Consider the following 15070-nt stretch of genomic DNA (forward strand, 5'->3'; position numbering starts at 1 on the left):
CTACTTGCTTATGGCGGAGGTGGAATAGCTGAGTCATTCTTGTTCCTCTCTGTGGTCAGATGCTGAATGGAGGGACTGTCTCATTCTTATGCAGGACACTAGGTTAATACAACACTGTGTGTATTTCCTGTGGAGAGTAGTGGTGTAGTGGACGGTAAACTCAAGTAAACTCAGTTTACCCACGCTTTTTTTTTTGCTTGACAGTTTACCCACCTTTTGCAGAAAAATCCATTGAAAGTATAGCGGCCGTTACTTTTTTCACTGCGGCCGGCAATCAGAGTTTACCCACCTATTTTTTTACCACTACATCACTGGTGGATAGAAGAGGGAGAGGATGGAAAGGAGGAGAGGGGGAGAGGCATTTTGAAAATATTTCACAAATTTCACTTTTGCAATTCACAAATTCCTCAATGACATCAAAGCCTGTTGATATTTGTTTAAGTTGATTAGAAATCCACATTTTCTAGGATTTGTATTTCTTGATATGCATTACACATGCTTTGAGTATACGTAGAAGCAACAGATTTGGACTGTCCCTTTCATTCAAATGAGTGGCAGTTACTGTAACAGTCTCACAATATTATTTCAACATTACCACAACACTCCAACCACACTGCTGTGCGATAAGGTTGTGTGTGTGTGTGTGCGTGTGTGTGTGTATGTATGTGTGTCTCTGCATCTCTATGTGTGCGTGCCTGTGTGTGTGAGCGAGTGTGAGCGTGAGCATGTGTGTGCCTTCTCAGCTCTCCTGTGTGGGAGGTGAGAGAGTTTTCTTCAGCTTTAGAGTGAATCTGTAAAGGTTTTCCTCAGAGAGCATCAGAGTCAGCATAAATGTTCCCTCTGTCACTCCGCTGCTGTGGGATGGAAGCCTGGCAGGGACATTGGAACTGACTTGACTTGGCCTCTTTACTCCTTCTGGCTCTGGTTAATGGGATTAGCTGGCACCAGTGTATTACCGTGTTATTTTGGGGATGACTGTTCTCTGTAACAAGAGTACATTTTGTCAGGCAAACCAAAATTGTACTATAGCAGTGAGCAGTCTTGCTTTCTTCCTGATAAACAGACTTAGATCTCTCTCTCACCAACAATGGTCTATACATACCGTTATACAGTTAACAATCGCTTAGGAGACGATTGGAGTTTGGGTACTTTCCAGGGTGAAAACCTCACCTGTCAGATTCCCATGCATGCCTTAGTTATTTCAGTAAGTTAGTTTTATCACTACATATTGACATCTATATCAATACATCAATGGGCTAAATCGGGATTCTCCCAAAATGTGGTTGCTTCACCACAGAAGTTTGTTGTGCTTTTCAATAAAAATATTTTAAATTCCTGTTGATTCTACTCCAATTCAACCCTCAATATATCCCAGACTGTCCAACCACTCCATCAACACGTAAAGGCCCAGTGCAGTCAAAATTATGATTTTTCTGTGTTTTCTATCATATTGTAAGACAGCTGATTAAATGAAAACACTAAAAAAGTGGTCAGAAATCTTATCAATGGTTATTTCCTGATAGTTGCTGGTTGAAAATACAATATACACAGGCCCTTCTAATCAACAGGTTTTGGCCTACCTGGTGACATCACCAGGCAGAATATGTTAACATAGACCAACAACAAAGAGAGTCCCAAACCTCTCTGCCAATAACAGGTCATTTTCAGATTACATATCCCTCCCCCTCCCCACTCAGACCACTCCCAGACAATGCTAGCAAAATTCTTGGTTGAGATGGGTTTTTTTTTTTTTACATTGTAATGGGAAACTATTACATCAAGGTACTTAATTGTTACCCAGAAATTATTTGATATTGAAATAAAAACTCATTGGGCCTTTAAGTCAATTCCTGGAGTAGTGTATCTCTAATCCATATGGAGTGATTGATTGACATTGAACCAAGCAGCAGTCTTTACACTGAAACAACTGAACACTCCACTATGCTCTGCTCCAACCCTCTTTTGTAGTTTGAGTAGTTGACGAGCGACAGTTTGCCATCTCTCTTCCCTGTGTGGACTCAGTTTCCATGGCGACAGTGTGGCGGGCAGAGGCGACCCATCATTCAGGGCAGGTGGGACATTGTAGAATAATAATGAAGACATCAAAACTATGAAATAACACATATGGAATCATGTATTTTATATTTGAGATTCTTCAAAGTAGCCACCCTTTGCCTTGATGACAGCTTTGCACACTATTGGCATTCTCTCAACCAGCTTCATGAGGAATGCTTTTCCAACAGTCTTCATCACTTTTTTGCTTTCTTGAGTAAGGTAGCTCCGAAATGCAGGTGTTTCAGCCTAGCTCAGTGCTTCCTGTGGTGGGTGGGGAAGCCGGTGGAAAATACGGAGCGTAGGGGTTGGTAATGTTCTCTAGTTGCGCCGTGATTGGCTCAATGTTCTGTCACTCATGGGGACACTACATCACCACAAAATCTACAGGTAGACCTCAAAAATTCAAGCCCCTTAGGTGCTGCCATAGAGTTACATTAGAAGTGCCCATCCAAGAAGGCTCAAGGTCATTGGCCACAGATAAAATAACGTCAAATCACATTATATCTACAGTAGCTTTGATTGGACTGATCATGTTAGCAGATCAAGCTAGTAGTCATCATTATGAATCAAGTCGACAAGCTACTGGCAAATCCTTGTCAATCCTTGTCATATGAAGAGAAATAATGAAGAGAAATTATAGATAAAACGTATCGGGCTCATCGGCCATTGGACATAAACATTACACAACAAGTTGGAAATCACAAATTCAACAATGAGTGGTTTGGAAGGAATCAGTGGCTAACTGCAAGCATTGCAAAGCATTCACTAGCCTGCTATTCAGTGGAGTGGGTGTGTGGTCCAAGTCTAGGTTTAAGGGTCTCTTTTCCAAGCTTAAAAGGATAAACATTCAACATTGGCCATGCTGTCAATCCAGCATGACTTCTGCCGCGTTCAAAACAACTGGAAACTCGGAACTTGGAAATCTCAGACTTCAGTGAGTTCAAGACAACTGGGAACTCTGAAAAAAAACGAGCTCCGACTGGGAAAATACTTTTTGAATGGTCATCCAACTCGGAATTGCAAGTCGGGAACTCTGGCTTCTTTCTAGAGCTCCAACCTGAAGATCACTGACGTCATCATGATTCAACCTTGTTTTTATCAGAGTTCCCAGTTGTCTTGAAAGCACCATAAATCCAGAGAATGCCAGACTTTGATGACAAAGTGTTGGGGAGGACTGGCGGGTGGCGGGCGGCGTGTGGCGGTGGCAGTAACAGTGGCGGGAGCTGCGCTGGTGGGGCGGTGGAGCAGTCACATCAAAGCAGCTCATATAGAAAGTTTGGAGAAGAATTAGTGGAACTGAATGAAACAAGGCTGCTCAGCTCTGATATACAGCGCCTTCAGAAAGTATTCATACTTTGACTTATTCCACATTTTGTTGTGTTACAGCCTAAATTCAAAATTGATTAAATATATTTTTTGCTCTCCCTGATCTACACACAATACCATATAATGACAAAGTGAAAACATGTTTTTAGACATTTTTGCACATTTATTTCAAATGAAGTACAGAAATATCTAATTTACATAAGTATTCACAAACCTGAGTCAATACTTTGTAGAAGCACTTTTGGCAGCGATTACAGCTGTGAGTCTTTCTGGGTATGTATCACTGAGTGGCGCAGTGGTCTAAGGCACTGCATCGCAGTGCTAGCTGTGCCACTAAAGATCCTGGTTCGAATCCGGGCTCTGTTGTAGCCGACCGGGAGACCCATGGGGCAGCGCACAATTGGCCCAGTGTCGTCCAGGGTAGGGAATGGCTGGCAGGGATGTAGCTCAATTGGTAGAGCATGATGTTTGCAACGCCAGGGTTGTGGGTTCAATTCCCATGGGGGGCAAGTATGAAACATAAAAAAACAATGTATGCACTCACTAACTGTAAGTCGCTCTGGATAAGAGTGTCTGCTAAATGACAAACATGTATCTAAGAGCTTTCCACACCTGGATTGTGCATCATTTTTCAATCTGTCAAATTGGTTGTTGATCATTGCTAGACTGTTGTCTGGACCTATGGCAGTCTCTATGGGGGTGCCACAGGGTTCAATTCTTGGGCAGACACTTTTCTTCGTGTATATCAATGATGTCGCTCTTGCTGCTGGTGACTCTCAGATCCACCTCTACGCAGACGACACCATTTTGTATACATCTGGCCCTTCATTGGACACTGTGTTAACAAACCTCCAAACGAGCTTCAATGCCATACAACACTCCTTCAGTAGCCTTCAACTGCTCTTAAACACCAGTAAAACTAAATGCATGCTTTTCAATCGAACGCTGCTGGCACCCGCCCACCCGACTAGAATCACCACTCTCGACGGGTCTGACCTAAAGTATGTGGACAACTACAAATACCTAGGTGTCTGGTTAGACTGTAAACTCTCCTTCCAGACTCACATAAAGAATCTCCAATCCAAAGTTAAATCTAGAATCGGCTTCCTATTTCGCAACAAAGCCTCCTTCACTCATGCTGCCAAACATGCCCTCGTAAAACTGACTATCCTACCGATCCTTGACTTCGGCGATGTCATTTACAAAATAGCCTCCAACACTCTACTCAGCAAACTGGATGTAGTCTATCACAGTGCCATCCGTTTTGTCTCCAAAGCCCCATACACTACCCACCACTGTGACCTGTACGCTCTTGTTGGCTGGTCCTCACTACATGTTCGTCGTCAAACCCACTGGCTCCAGGCCATCTATAAATCACTGCTAGGCAAATCCCCGCCTTATCTTAGCTCATTGGTCACCATAGCAGCACCCACCCGTAGTCTGCGCTCCAGCAGGTATATCTCACTGGTCATTCCCAAAGCCAACACCTCCTTTGGCCGCCATTCCTTCCAGTTCTCTGCTGCCAATGACTGGAACGAATTGCAAAAATCTCTGAAGCTGGAGACTCTTATCTCCCTCACTAACTTTAAGCATCAGTTGTCAGAGCACCTTACCGATCACTGCACCTGTACACAGCCCATCTGAAATTAGCCCACCCAACTACCTCATCCCTATATTGTTATTTATTTTGCTCTTTTGCACCCCCAGTATCTCTATTTGCACATAATCTCTTGCACATCTAGCATTCCAGTGTTAATACTATTGTAATTATTTTGCACTATAGCCTATTTATTGCCTTACCTCCATAACTTGCTACATTTGCACACACTGTATATATATTTTCTGTTGTATTTTTGACTTTATGTTTTTTTACCCCATATGTAACTCTGTGTTGTTTTTATCGCACTGCTTTGCTTTATCTTGGCCAGGTCGCAGTTGTAAATGAGAACTTGTTCTCAACTGGCTTACCTGGTTAAATAAAGGTGAAATAAATAAAATAAATAAAAGACAACCATTTTCAGGTCTTGCTGTAACTCAGCCACTCAGGAACATTCACTGTCTTTTTGGTAAGCATTGTAGATTTGGCCTTGTGTTTTAGGTTATTGTCCTGCTGAAAGGTGAATTCATCTCCCAGTGTCTGGTGGAAAGCAGGCTGAATCTAGGATTTTGCATGTGCTTTTTTATCCTGAAAAACTCCCCAGTCCTTAACGATTACAAGCATACCCATAACATAATGCAGCCATCACTATGCTTGAAAATATGGAGAGTGGTACTCAGTAATGTGTTGGATTGGATTTGCCCCAAACATAACACTTTGTATTCAGGACAAAAAATTGCTTTGCCACATTTTTTGCAGTATAACTTTAGTGCCTTGTTGCAAATAGGATGCATGTTTTGGAATAGTTTTATTCTGTACAGGCTTCCTTCTTTTCTGTAACTGTTTTAAAGTCACCTTTGGCCTCATGGTGAAATCCCTGAGCAGTTTCCTTCCTCTCCGGCAACTGCGTTAGGAAGGACGCCTGTATCTTTGCAGTGACTGGGTGTATTGATACACCATCCAAAGTGTAATTTATAACTTCACCAGGCTCAAAGGGATATTCAATGTCAGCTTTATTTTTTGTACCCATCTACCAATAGGTGCCCTTCTTTGCGAGGTATTGGACAATCTCCCTGGTCTTTGTGGTTGAATCTGTGTTTGAAATGTACTGCTCGACTGAGGGACCTTACAGATAATTGTATGTTTGGGGTACAGAGATGAGGTAGTCATTCACAAATCATAATTAACCCTATTAATCCATGCAACTTATGTGACTTGTTAAGCACATTTTTACTCCTGAACTTATTTAGGCTTGCCGTAACAAAGGGGTTGAATACTTATTGACTCAAGACATTTTAACATTACATTTTTTATTAATTTGTAAACATTTCTAACAACATAATTCCACTTTGACATTATGGGGTATTGTGTGTAGACCAGCGACAAAAAAATCTAAATGTAATCCATTTTAAATTCAGGCTGTAAGAGAACAAAATGTGGAAAAAGTCAAGGGGTGTGAATACTTTCTGAAGGCACTGTGTACAGGGAAACACACACATACTCTCACTTCAACACACACACCACCCCTGTGGTGATATCAACAGTGTTCCTCTCAGCTTAGGGTGGGTGGTGACCAGCTCTGTCCATCGCTGGGGGAGTGAGATAGAGTTATAGCAGCCTGAGGAGGGTGTGTGTGTGCAGGTGCGTGTGCGTCTGCGTGTGTGAGTTTGTGAGTTTTTGCATGTGTACGTGCATGTGTGTGTGCTTGCCTTCATCTGTGCTTAAGTAAGTGTGTGTGTGCGTGTGTACTTGCATCAGTAAATAGGACATAGAGGAACAGCCCTCAGGGGTGTGAGGGAGGCGCTTCCTGCGAATAGTATAAATCATATCTGTATATTCCATCCTCAGAGAGAGAGAGATGAAAAGTCTCCTGCTGGGAGTTTATACAGCGTGTGTGTTTTTACAGCTATTCTGCACTGCCTCCGAACTGCACTGTTCGCACAAGGCGCGGCGTATTTTTAGAACACTTGTGGGAGTTCATGTGCTTCTTGAACGAGACCAGTAAACTGGGTAGTTTCAGTCCCGCCACATTACCAGCAATGTCATTATTGTGTGTAGCAACTACAATGATCTCGAGCTGGAGTTTGTGAGCAAGAGTTGGTAAACTGGAGTTGATAGTGTAGGTGTTTTGGTTGGGGTTGATTGTCTGAAGTTCTATTGACATCAGAGACTCCATGCTCAGATCAATAACATCTGCATTGCTGTATTTTCAACCCAACCTCCAAAGGATTACAGCATGTGCACAGGCGAGAGAAAACATTCTCTGCCTGTATCTGTGTCTGGCGTTTGTTTGTAAGTCCTGACAACTCTTGACAGCTAGGCCTGACAGACTGTCCACATTTCACTCTGATATGTTCACACTTCACTCAATCTCTCTGTCTCTCCCCCCGCAACCCCCCCGCTTTCTCCCTTTGTCTCCCTCCTCTTGTTCCCTCTCACCTCCTCCCCCTGTCTCTCTGGTCACAGTGATCTGACAGTGATGTCGTGTCGAGGCCCTCCCTTCTCTCTGCGCCCCTTGTTTTCCCGTGAGGCCCATGTGACCTAGACGTCGCCCAAACACAGGGGGCCCGTGCCCGCCGCCGCTGGCGCCCACCCATGAATCCCAGCCCCGACCGCGGCAAAGAGTGCCTCCCCCCTAAGAAGAGGGAGTCCCGGCATGGCTCGGCCGACCAGCGCCCCCCCCTGGACGAGTTCAAACCGCCCGCTACGCCCCCCAGGACCTGGCCCGCAAGCAGCTCAGGGAGGGGGGAGGGGGGCAGGGAGAGCGAACCGCCACAGACAAACCGCCACAGCCTGCTACCCTCTATCCCACCCCCCCTCCCATCCCCGGGTATCCCCCTTCCCCTGCCATGGCACCTGGCCTACCCCTCCTCCGCCCCCCTCCCCCATCACTCCAGGTGGCTCCATGGTGAAATCCCCCTGACCCTGCCACCCCCCTCCTCATCCTCTTCCTCCTTTAAGAGCCCCTTCCCTGCTGACTCCAGAGACATGTGGTCCAATTTTAACACAGGCCGAAGGGACTACAGCTCCTCTCTCTACCTCCCTGACCTCTCCCTGACTGAGGGCAGACACAGGTACCCGGGCAAGAGGCCCAACGGGCTAGATGGGCTGGGCAGCAGGACTGCCTCTGCATCTAGGGTGGCACCCCCCTCAGGAGAGTACGGGAACGAACCCAGCGGCAGTGCCAGGCTGGGCGGCAGCCCCCACGGTTCCCATGCCAACGGGAGAAGGAGACACCAGGAGGTTTCCATAGTGCGTTCCCAACCTTTCAGAGATTTCCAAGTGCCACCTCCGGAGGGCCCTGACTCACATTCCTCTCTGCAGGACAGGGACCCCCGCGGGACGCCAAAGGCTGGGACTCCCACCCTGATTCCCACCAGTCCCCAGCCCTATGGGGCAGAGATCCGGGCAGGGAGAGGGGAGCTGCTGGACCCCCTGGGGGGCTCTGTGGCGGAGGCCCATATCTACTACTCCCTGAGGTCTGTGTACTCCACCCTGCAGCCCAGCCACCTCAGTCCCCAGGCCCAGGCTCAGCGCTACCCACTGTACAGCCCCTCAGGCAGCTCTCTGTATGGCCTGAACACCATGAGGGACTCACAGCACTCAACCCAAGGGCAGCCCAACAGCCACAGCACAGAGAGAGACAGACAGCAAGAACAAGAACGAGAAAGAGAACATGAAGGAGACAGAGACATCAGACAGAGAGACAGCAAGAGAGACAGAGATAAAGACAGCAGGGAGCTCTCCCCTGGGCAGCAGTACTCACGTCCCCTTGCCTCCCCCCTCCTTCCCCACATGACCGCCTCACCCCCTGCCCCCCACCACATCCCCCCAGCGCTCCTACCTCACTTTGCCAAGGGTTCTCTAATTGAGCTGGTGGGGGGTCGTCTGAAGCGTGTGGAGGAGCTGAGGACAGAGGACTTCCTGAGGAGTGCCGACACCTCCCCAGAGTTCCACCTGAGCACCTGCACCGTGCTGCTCATCGCCCCCAGCAACACACACGGCTTCAACCACCTGCAGGTCCTCCTCACAGACCGCAACACTCAGGTCAGGGGCTCATCGATCCTCTATATTTCTATTTGAGTCACTGCTAGACAATAAATTATATTTAATTATAAAAGGCACTGGTCATTCACTAGTAAAGCAAACTTTTTTAATCCACTCCAATCATGTAAGGTAAACATATGACACATTTCCATTTAACAAGAATTGTTCAAATCATGAATTGAAATTAATCTCCTTAGTAAAAACTGTGTAGATGCCAGCACTGTTGTGAATATGTTGTTGTTATTCTGTGCATGTAGGAGTTACTGACGGTTCTGGTGGAGTACCCATTCTTCGTGCGTGACCGTGGCTGGTCTTCCTGCTGTCCCCAGAAAACTTCCCAGCTCTACGGCCTATCCTGCCGCCAGCTCAGCGAGGGAGACATCTGCCTGGCCCTCACCCCCTTACACACACCTCGCACACACACACACTCACACACACGCGCAGCCCCCCGGGGCCACCGCACACACACCCGGGCCGGGGCCTGCACACACAGGGAGGATATGCCCCCTCCTCCCCCTCCTCCTCCTCTTCCTCATCCCTCCCCTGCTCTCATCCCTCCTCCTCTCCCTCCTCCCCCTGCAGACCCCCTCACCCAGGAGCAGCCACGCCCACGCAAGAGGCGATGGTCTGCCCCCGACCTCCTCCCTTCCACCGGAACTACTGGGATTGACAAGACCACTGATTTACCTCACGGCTCCAAGCAGAGGAAGAGGAAGTAGAGCGCACACGCAAGCACAAACACACCCTCCTTGTGTGAGACCACGAGGCAGGGTTGCAGGGAAGGACAAAGAACAGGCAACTTTAAGGGTGTCCACACTGCTGCCCAAAGTATGAGCCCATACCTCTCTTCTTCAGCCCTCTGTTCCCATCTCCCTCTCTCTGCTTAGCACACCTCTGACAGGGGCAGCAGTCTGGGGGGCAGCAGTCTGGGGGGCAGCAGTCTGAGGGGCAGCAGTCTGAGGGGCAGCAGTCTGAGGGGCAGCAGTCTGGGGGGTAGCAGTCTGGGGGGCAGCAGTCTGAGGGGCAGCAGTCTAGGGGCAGCAGTCTGGGGGTAGCAGTCTGGGGGGCAGCAGTCTGTGGGGGCAGCAGTCTGAGGGGCAGCAGTCTGAGGGGCAGCAGTCTGGGGGGTAGCAGTCTGGGGGGCAGCAGTCTAAGGGGCAGCAGTCTGAGGGGCAGCAGTCTGGTGGGCAGAAGTCTGAGGGGCAGCAGTCTGAGGGGCAGCAGTCTAGGGGCAGCAGTCTGGGGGGTAGCAGTCTGGGGGGCAGCAGTCTGTGGGGCAGCAGTCTGGGGGCAGCAGTCTGAGGGGCAGCAGTCTGATGGGCAGCAGTCTGGTGGGCAGCAGTCTGAGGGGCAGCAGTCTGAGCTCCACATTGACAGCATGAGACATTTAGTGAGACAATCAAGCACTTGTTTGTGTTCACTCTGTTTTCGTAATAGTTGACCCACACGCCTACTTACTGACAGTGTTTTCTGCAGGGTATCGATTTTCAATCAGTGTGAAAGTAAACTCTATTAAAGAAGTATATCACAGTGCCCTCTGTAATTATTGGGAAAGTGACAATTTTGCTGTTGTTTTGTCTCTGTACTCCAGCACTTTGGATTTGAAATGATACAATGACTATGAGGTTAAAGTGCAGACTTTCCACTTTAATTTGAGAGCATTTTCATCCATACCAGGTGAACCGTAAAAAGATTACAGATCTTTTTGTACATAGTCCCCCCATTTTAGGGGACCAAAGGTATATATTCACTTATATGTATTAAAGTGGTCAAAAGTTTAGTATTTGGTCCCATATTCCTAGCACGCAATGATTACATCAAGCTTGTGACTACAAACTTGTTGGATGCATTTGCTGTTTGTGCCAAATAGAAATGAATGGTAAATAATGTATTGTGTCATTTTGGAGTCATTTTTATTCTAAATAAGAATAGAATATGTTTCTAAACACTTCTACATTAATGTGGATGCTAACATGATTACAGATAGTCCTGAATGAATCGTGAATAATGATGAGTGAGAAAGTTACAGATGCACAAATATCATACCCCCAAGACATGCTATTACAATAACAGGGGAGGTTAGCATTTTATTTGTATTTATTTTTTAAGTCACAAGCTTGATGTACTCATTGCTTGTTAGGAATATGGGACGAAATACTAAACTTTTGACTACTTTAATACACATATAAGTGAATTTGTCCCGATACTTTTGGTCCCCTAAAATGGGGGGACTGTCTACAAAAAGTGCTGTAATTTCTAAACGGTTCACCTGATATGGATGAAAATACGTTCCGATTAAAGTGGACAGTCTGCACTTTAACCTGTCATTGTATCATTTCACATCCAAAGTTCTGGAGTACAGAGCCAAAACAATTGACAATATATTACATTACAGATGTTCTATGCTAAACCGATTTAATGCAATCTCTCTGATTGTCACTTTCGAAACGCGTTCCCAGTTTTAAATCTTCTAGCTTCTTCTGAGCCGAAGTCTGTCAGCCGGTCGGTCGGGCGGTGGATCTGGGCAGGCAAGGTGAATGAAAGTATCAGCAACTCTTTGCCTTTTTTTCTATTCTCGTTACCGGGGGGGTCATGTCAATCGCTTGTTCGCCAAGGCGTTGCCCTTGTTCTTAACATTGTCTCAGCAAAGGGAAAAACACTAATGAAAATTTCGTAACAGACAGTCCCCTCCCACACAGAAGTGTCTGTGTCACCTCGCCTCGAAACTGAGAGTGTTTTTCCATAAAAACAAAAAACAAAATAGAAAATAGAGAAAATAAAGAAAAAAGGATAGCTGGCGGGAGAGTAATGGTGCTAATAACATGTTGGAACATGATGCTTTGTGAACAGACATTTAACCCCTCTGTACTGTAGGGTGGCAGGTAGCCTAGCGGTTAGAGTGTTGGGCCAGGAAAGAAAGGTCCGAACATCGCTGGTTCGAATAACCGAACCGATAAGATGAAAAATCTGTCGATGTGCCCTTAATCCTAATTTTCACCAGCGGCACCGTACTACTATGGCTGACCCTGTAAAACACATTTCACTGCACCTACTCGGTGTATGTAAACATATTACTTAATTTTTCTGTACCCCTTCTGTTCCCCTTTCTTTTCACCATGTACTCTACGTGTTCAAGCGCAGGGAAAATTGAAAGTATTGAAAGTATTTTAAAACTCAGATACGGGTATCTTTTCTGATTTAGCACACTCTTTCACTTTAGTTTTTGAAATGTATTTGTTTGTTTGTTTTTCAAAAACCTTACCTGTTTTTTTTTCTTTGTAAATGTTAGAGCTATAAAAATTGTATATTTTTAAAATTGTGTGTCTGTTATATAATGTTCGCTAGAAATAATTAAAAAAAAAAAAGCTTTAACGATTTATACTGAATGAGGTGCATTTCTTGCCAATACAAGATGTTGATTGGCTTCATGTCATTGGAAAGAGAGAATATCCAATACTCCCACATATGGCATATCATTATAACGCCATCTTTCCTGTAGACCCATAGTAATCAAAACATTGCCATTAAACAATGGGAGCATTCAAGCAGGAGGTTAGAACCACAGTTATTTTCCAATCGTTTCGTTCTGAACAGAACAATTATTTTTTTGGTTCCGTTCCACTGTTCTGACCAGCAAAATAAAGTTCTGAACCGGTTCGAACCCCAAAAAAGTACTGGTATATATCGTTCCTTTCTGTTCCTTTTAAAACCTCTGAAATCATATATTTTTTTTACATTTAGATGGACATCACCAATCATGCAGTACGGAAAGAGCAGCTTGCTATGGAGCGGGCAAGCTATAGCTCAGTGAGTTGTTTACATGCATGATGGAAAGAGAAGTGTAGGACAGCAAGATGCAACTGAAATTTTGCAGGTAGGGAGAGAGTGAGAGAGGATGAAGGAGGAGGCTTGGCTTGAAGTGCTGGGCATCTTGTGAGGACATGCATTATCTGAATTAGGCCCACATAATTATACCTAGGGAGGAGCAGCTTCTATGAAGGAACTCTGAATGTATTTGAACTTCAGAGTTGGCTTAACGTTGGACCAGCTAGCTAGCTAACAAGCTTGTGTGCAGAGCAGCACACACACAGGCAAAGATTTTCAGCTGGCAGGCAGACACTGGAATACGTTTCTGAGTGACAGAGTGAGGGCTTTGCATAGGACCTTTGTTGCGTTTTTTTGTGGGACTGAAAAAGAATGCCCCGAATGTAAAAAAACAAACATTATTAACCGGTTCCCATGCATTAAAGATAATGGTTCTGTTCCAGAATATTATAGATAACTTTCATAGTTTATTTCCAGTTCTGTTCCCTGAACCGGTTCCAACCCCTGGTGTGCATTAATACTACTAATAATTTATGGCATAGCCAACACTCTAGTTCTAACATGACAAGAGAAAGGTTTATTTTTTCAATCGTTTTTAATGATTTTTAATGATTCACTTGATCTATAATCAGGTCTATAAATCTGTGACAGTTTCATACAACACACTTTGGACATGAAATCTTTTTTACATTTACATTTTAGTCATTTAACAGACGCTCTTATCCAGAGCGACTTACAGTTAGTGAATGCAAACATGTTTTCTTTCTTGTTTTTTTCTTCTTGTTTTTTCATACTGGCCCCCCGTGGGAAACTAACCCACATCCCTGCCGGCCAAACCCTCCCCTACCTTGAAACCATTGATATGTTTACTAGACTGGCTGTACATACGGTGCATTCGGAAAGTATTCAGACCCCTTGACTTTTTCCACATTTTGTTACATTACAACCTTATTCTAAAATTGATTAAATTGTTTTTTCCCCTCATCAATCTACACACAATACCCCGTAATGACAAAGAAAAAACAGGTTTTTAGAAAATTTGGCACATTTATAAAGAATTATCAACTGAAATATCACATTTACATAAGTGTTCAGACCCTTTCCTCAGTACATTGTTGAAGCACCTTTGGCAGCGATTACAGCCTCGAGTTTTCTTGGGTATGACACTACACGCTTGGAACACCTGTATTTGGGGAGTTTCTCCCATTCTTCTCTGCAGATCCTCTCAAGCTCTGTCAGGTTGGATGGGGAGCGTCGCTGCACAGCTATTTTCAGGTCTCTCCAGAGATGTTAGATCGGGTTCAAGTCCGGGCTCTGGCTGGGCCACTCAAGGACATTCAGAGACTTGTCCCGAAGCCACTCATGTGTTGTCTTGGCTGTGTGCTTAGGGTCGTTGTCCTGTTGGAAGGTAAACCTTCGCCCTCAGTCTAAGGTCCTGAGTGCTCTGGAGCAGGTTTTCATCAAGGATCTCTCTATACTTTGCTCTGTTCACCTTTCCCTCGATCCTGACTAGTCCCCCATGCCCTGCCACTGAAAAACATCCCCACAGCATGATGCCGCCACCACCATGCTTCACAGTAGACGCTTGGAATTCAGGCCAAAGAGTTCAATCTTGGTTTCATCAGACCAGAGAATCTTGTTTCTCATGGTCTAAGAGTGCTTTAGGGGCCTTTTGGCAAACTCCAAGCGGGCTGTCATGTTCTCCCCCGATTGCTCAGTTTGGCCGGGAGGCCAGCTCTAGGAAGAGTCTTGGTGGTTCCAAACTTCTTCCATTTAAGAATGATGGAGGCCACTGTGTTCTTGGGGACCTTCAATGTTGCAGAACTTTTTTGGTACCCTTCCCCAGATCTGTTCCTCGACGCGATCCTGTCTCGGAGCTCTACGAAGGAACATTTATTCGACCTTATGGCTTGGTTTTTGCTCTGACATGCACTGTCAACTGTGGGACCTTTCCAAATCATGTCCAATCAATTGAATGTACTACAGGTGGACTCCAATCAAGTTGTAGAAACATCTCAAGGATGATCAATGGAAACCGGATGCACCTGAGCTCAATTTCGAGTCTCATAGCAAAGGGTCTGAATACTTATGTATAAGCTATTTTTGTTTTGTAATTGTAATTTTCTTTCTCGCTTTGTCATTATGGGCTATTGTGTGTAGATTGATGAGGGAAAAAAATAATTTAATACATTTTAGAATAAGGCTGTACGTAACAAAATG

The 15070-nt window shown here is 45.4% G+C and overlaps 2 protein-coding genes across 2 annotated transcripts; one reads left to right on the forward strand and one right to left on the reverse strand.

The window, feature by feature from the left end:
- The first annotated feature begins 7875 nt into the window (after nucleotides 1-7875).
- Nucleotides 7876-9949, forward strand: LOC121545420 (ataxin-1-like). The gene is made up of 2 exons (XM_041855944.2): nucleotides 7876-9025; nucleotides 9283-9949. Exons 1-2 carry the CDS (start codon nucleotides 7967-7969, stop codon nucleotides 9742-9744), a joined length of 1521 nt encoding a protein of 506 aa, XP_041711878.2. The 5' UTR covers nucleotides 7876-7966; the 3' UTR covers nucleotides 9745-9949.
- On the reverse strand, nucleotides 9827-10396 carry LOC123482285 (keratin-associated protein 4-12-like). Its single transcript, XM_045209392.1, has one exon. The coding sequence runs from the start codon at nucleotides 10394-10396 to the stop codon at nucleotides 9827-9829; it is 570 nt and encodes a 189-aa protein (XP_045065327.1).
- Nucleotides 10397-15070: the final 4674 nt, after the last annotated feature.

The sequence above is a fragment of the Coregonus clupeaformis genome, chromosome 30, assembly GCF_020615455.1.
Source record: "Coregonus clupeaformis isolate EN_2021a chromosome 30, ASM2061545v1, whole genome shotgun sequence".
Lineage (NCBI taxonomy): Eukaryota > Metazoa > Chordata > Actinopteri > Salmoniformes > Salmonidae > Coregonus > Coregonus clupeaformis.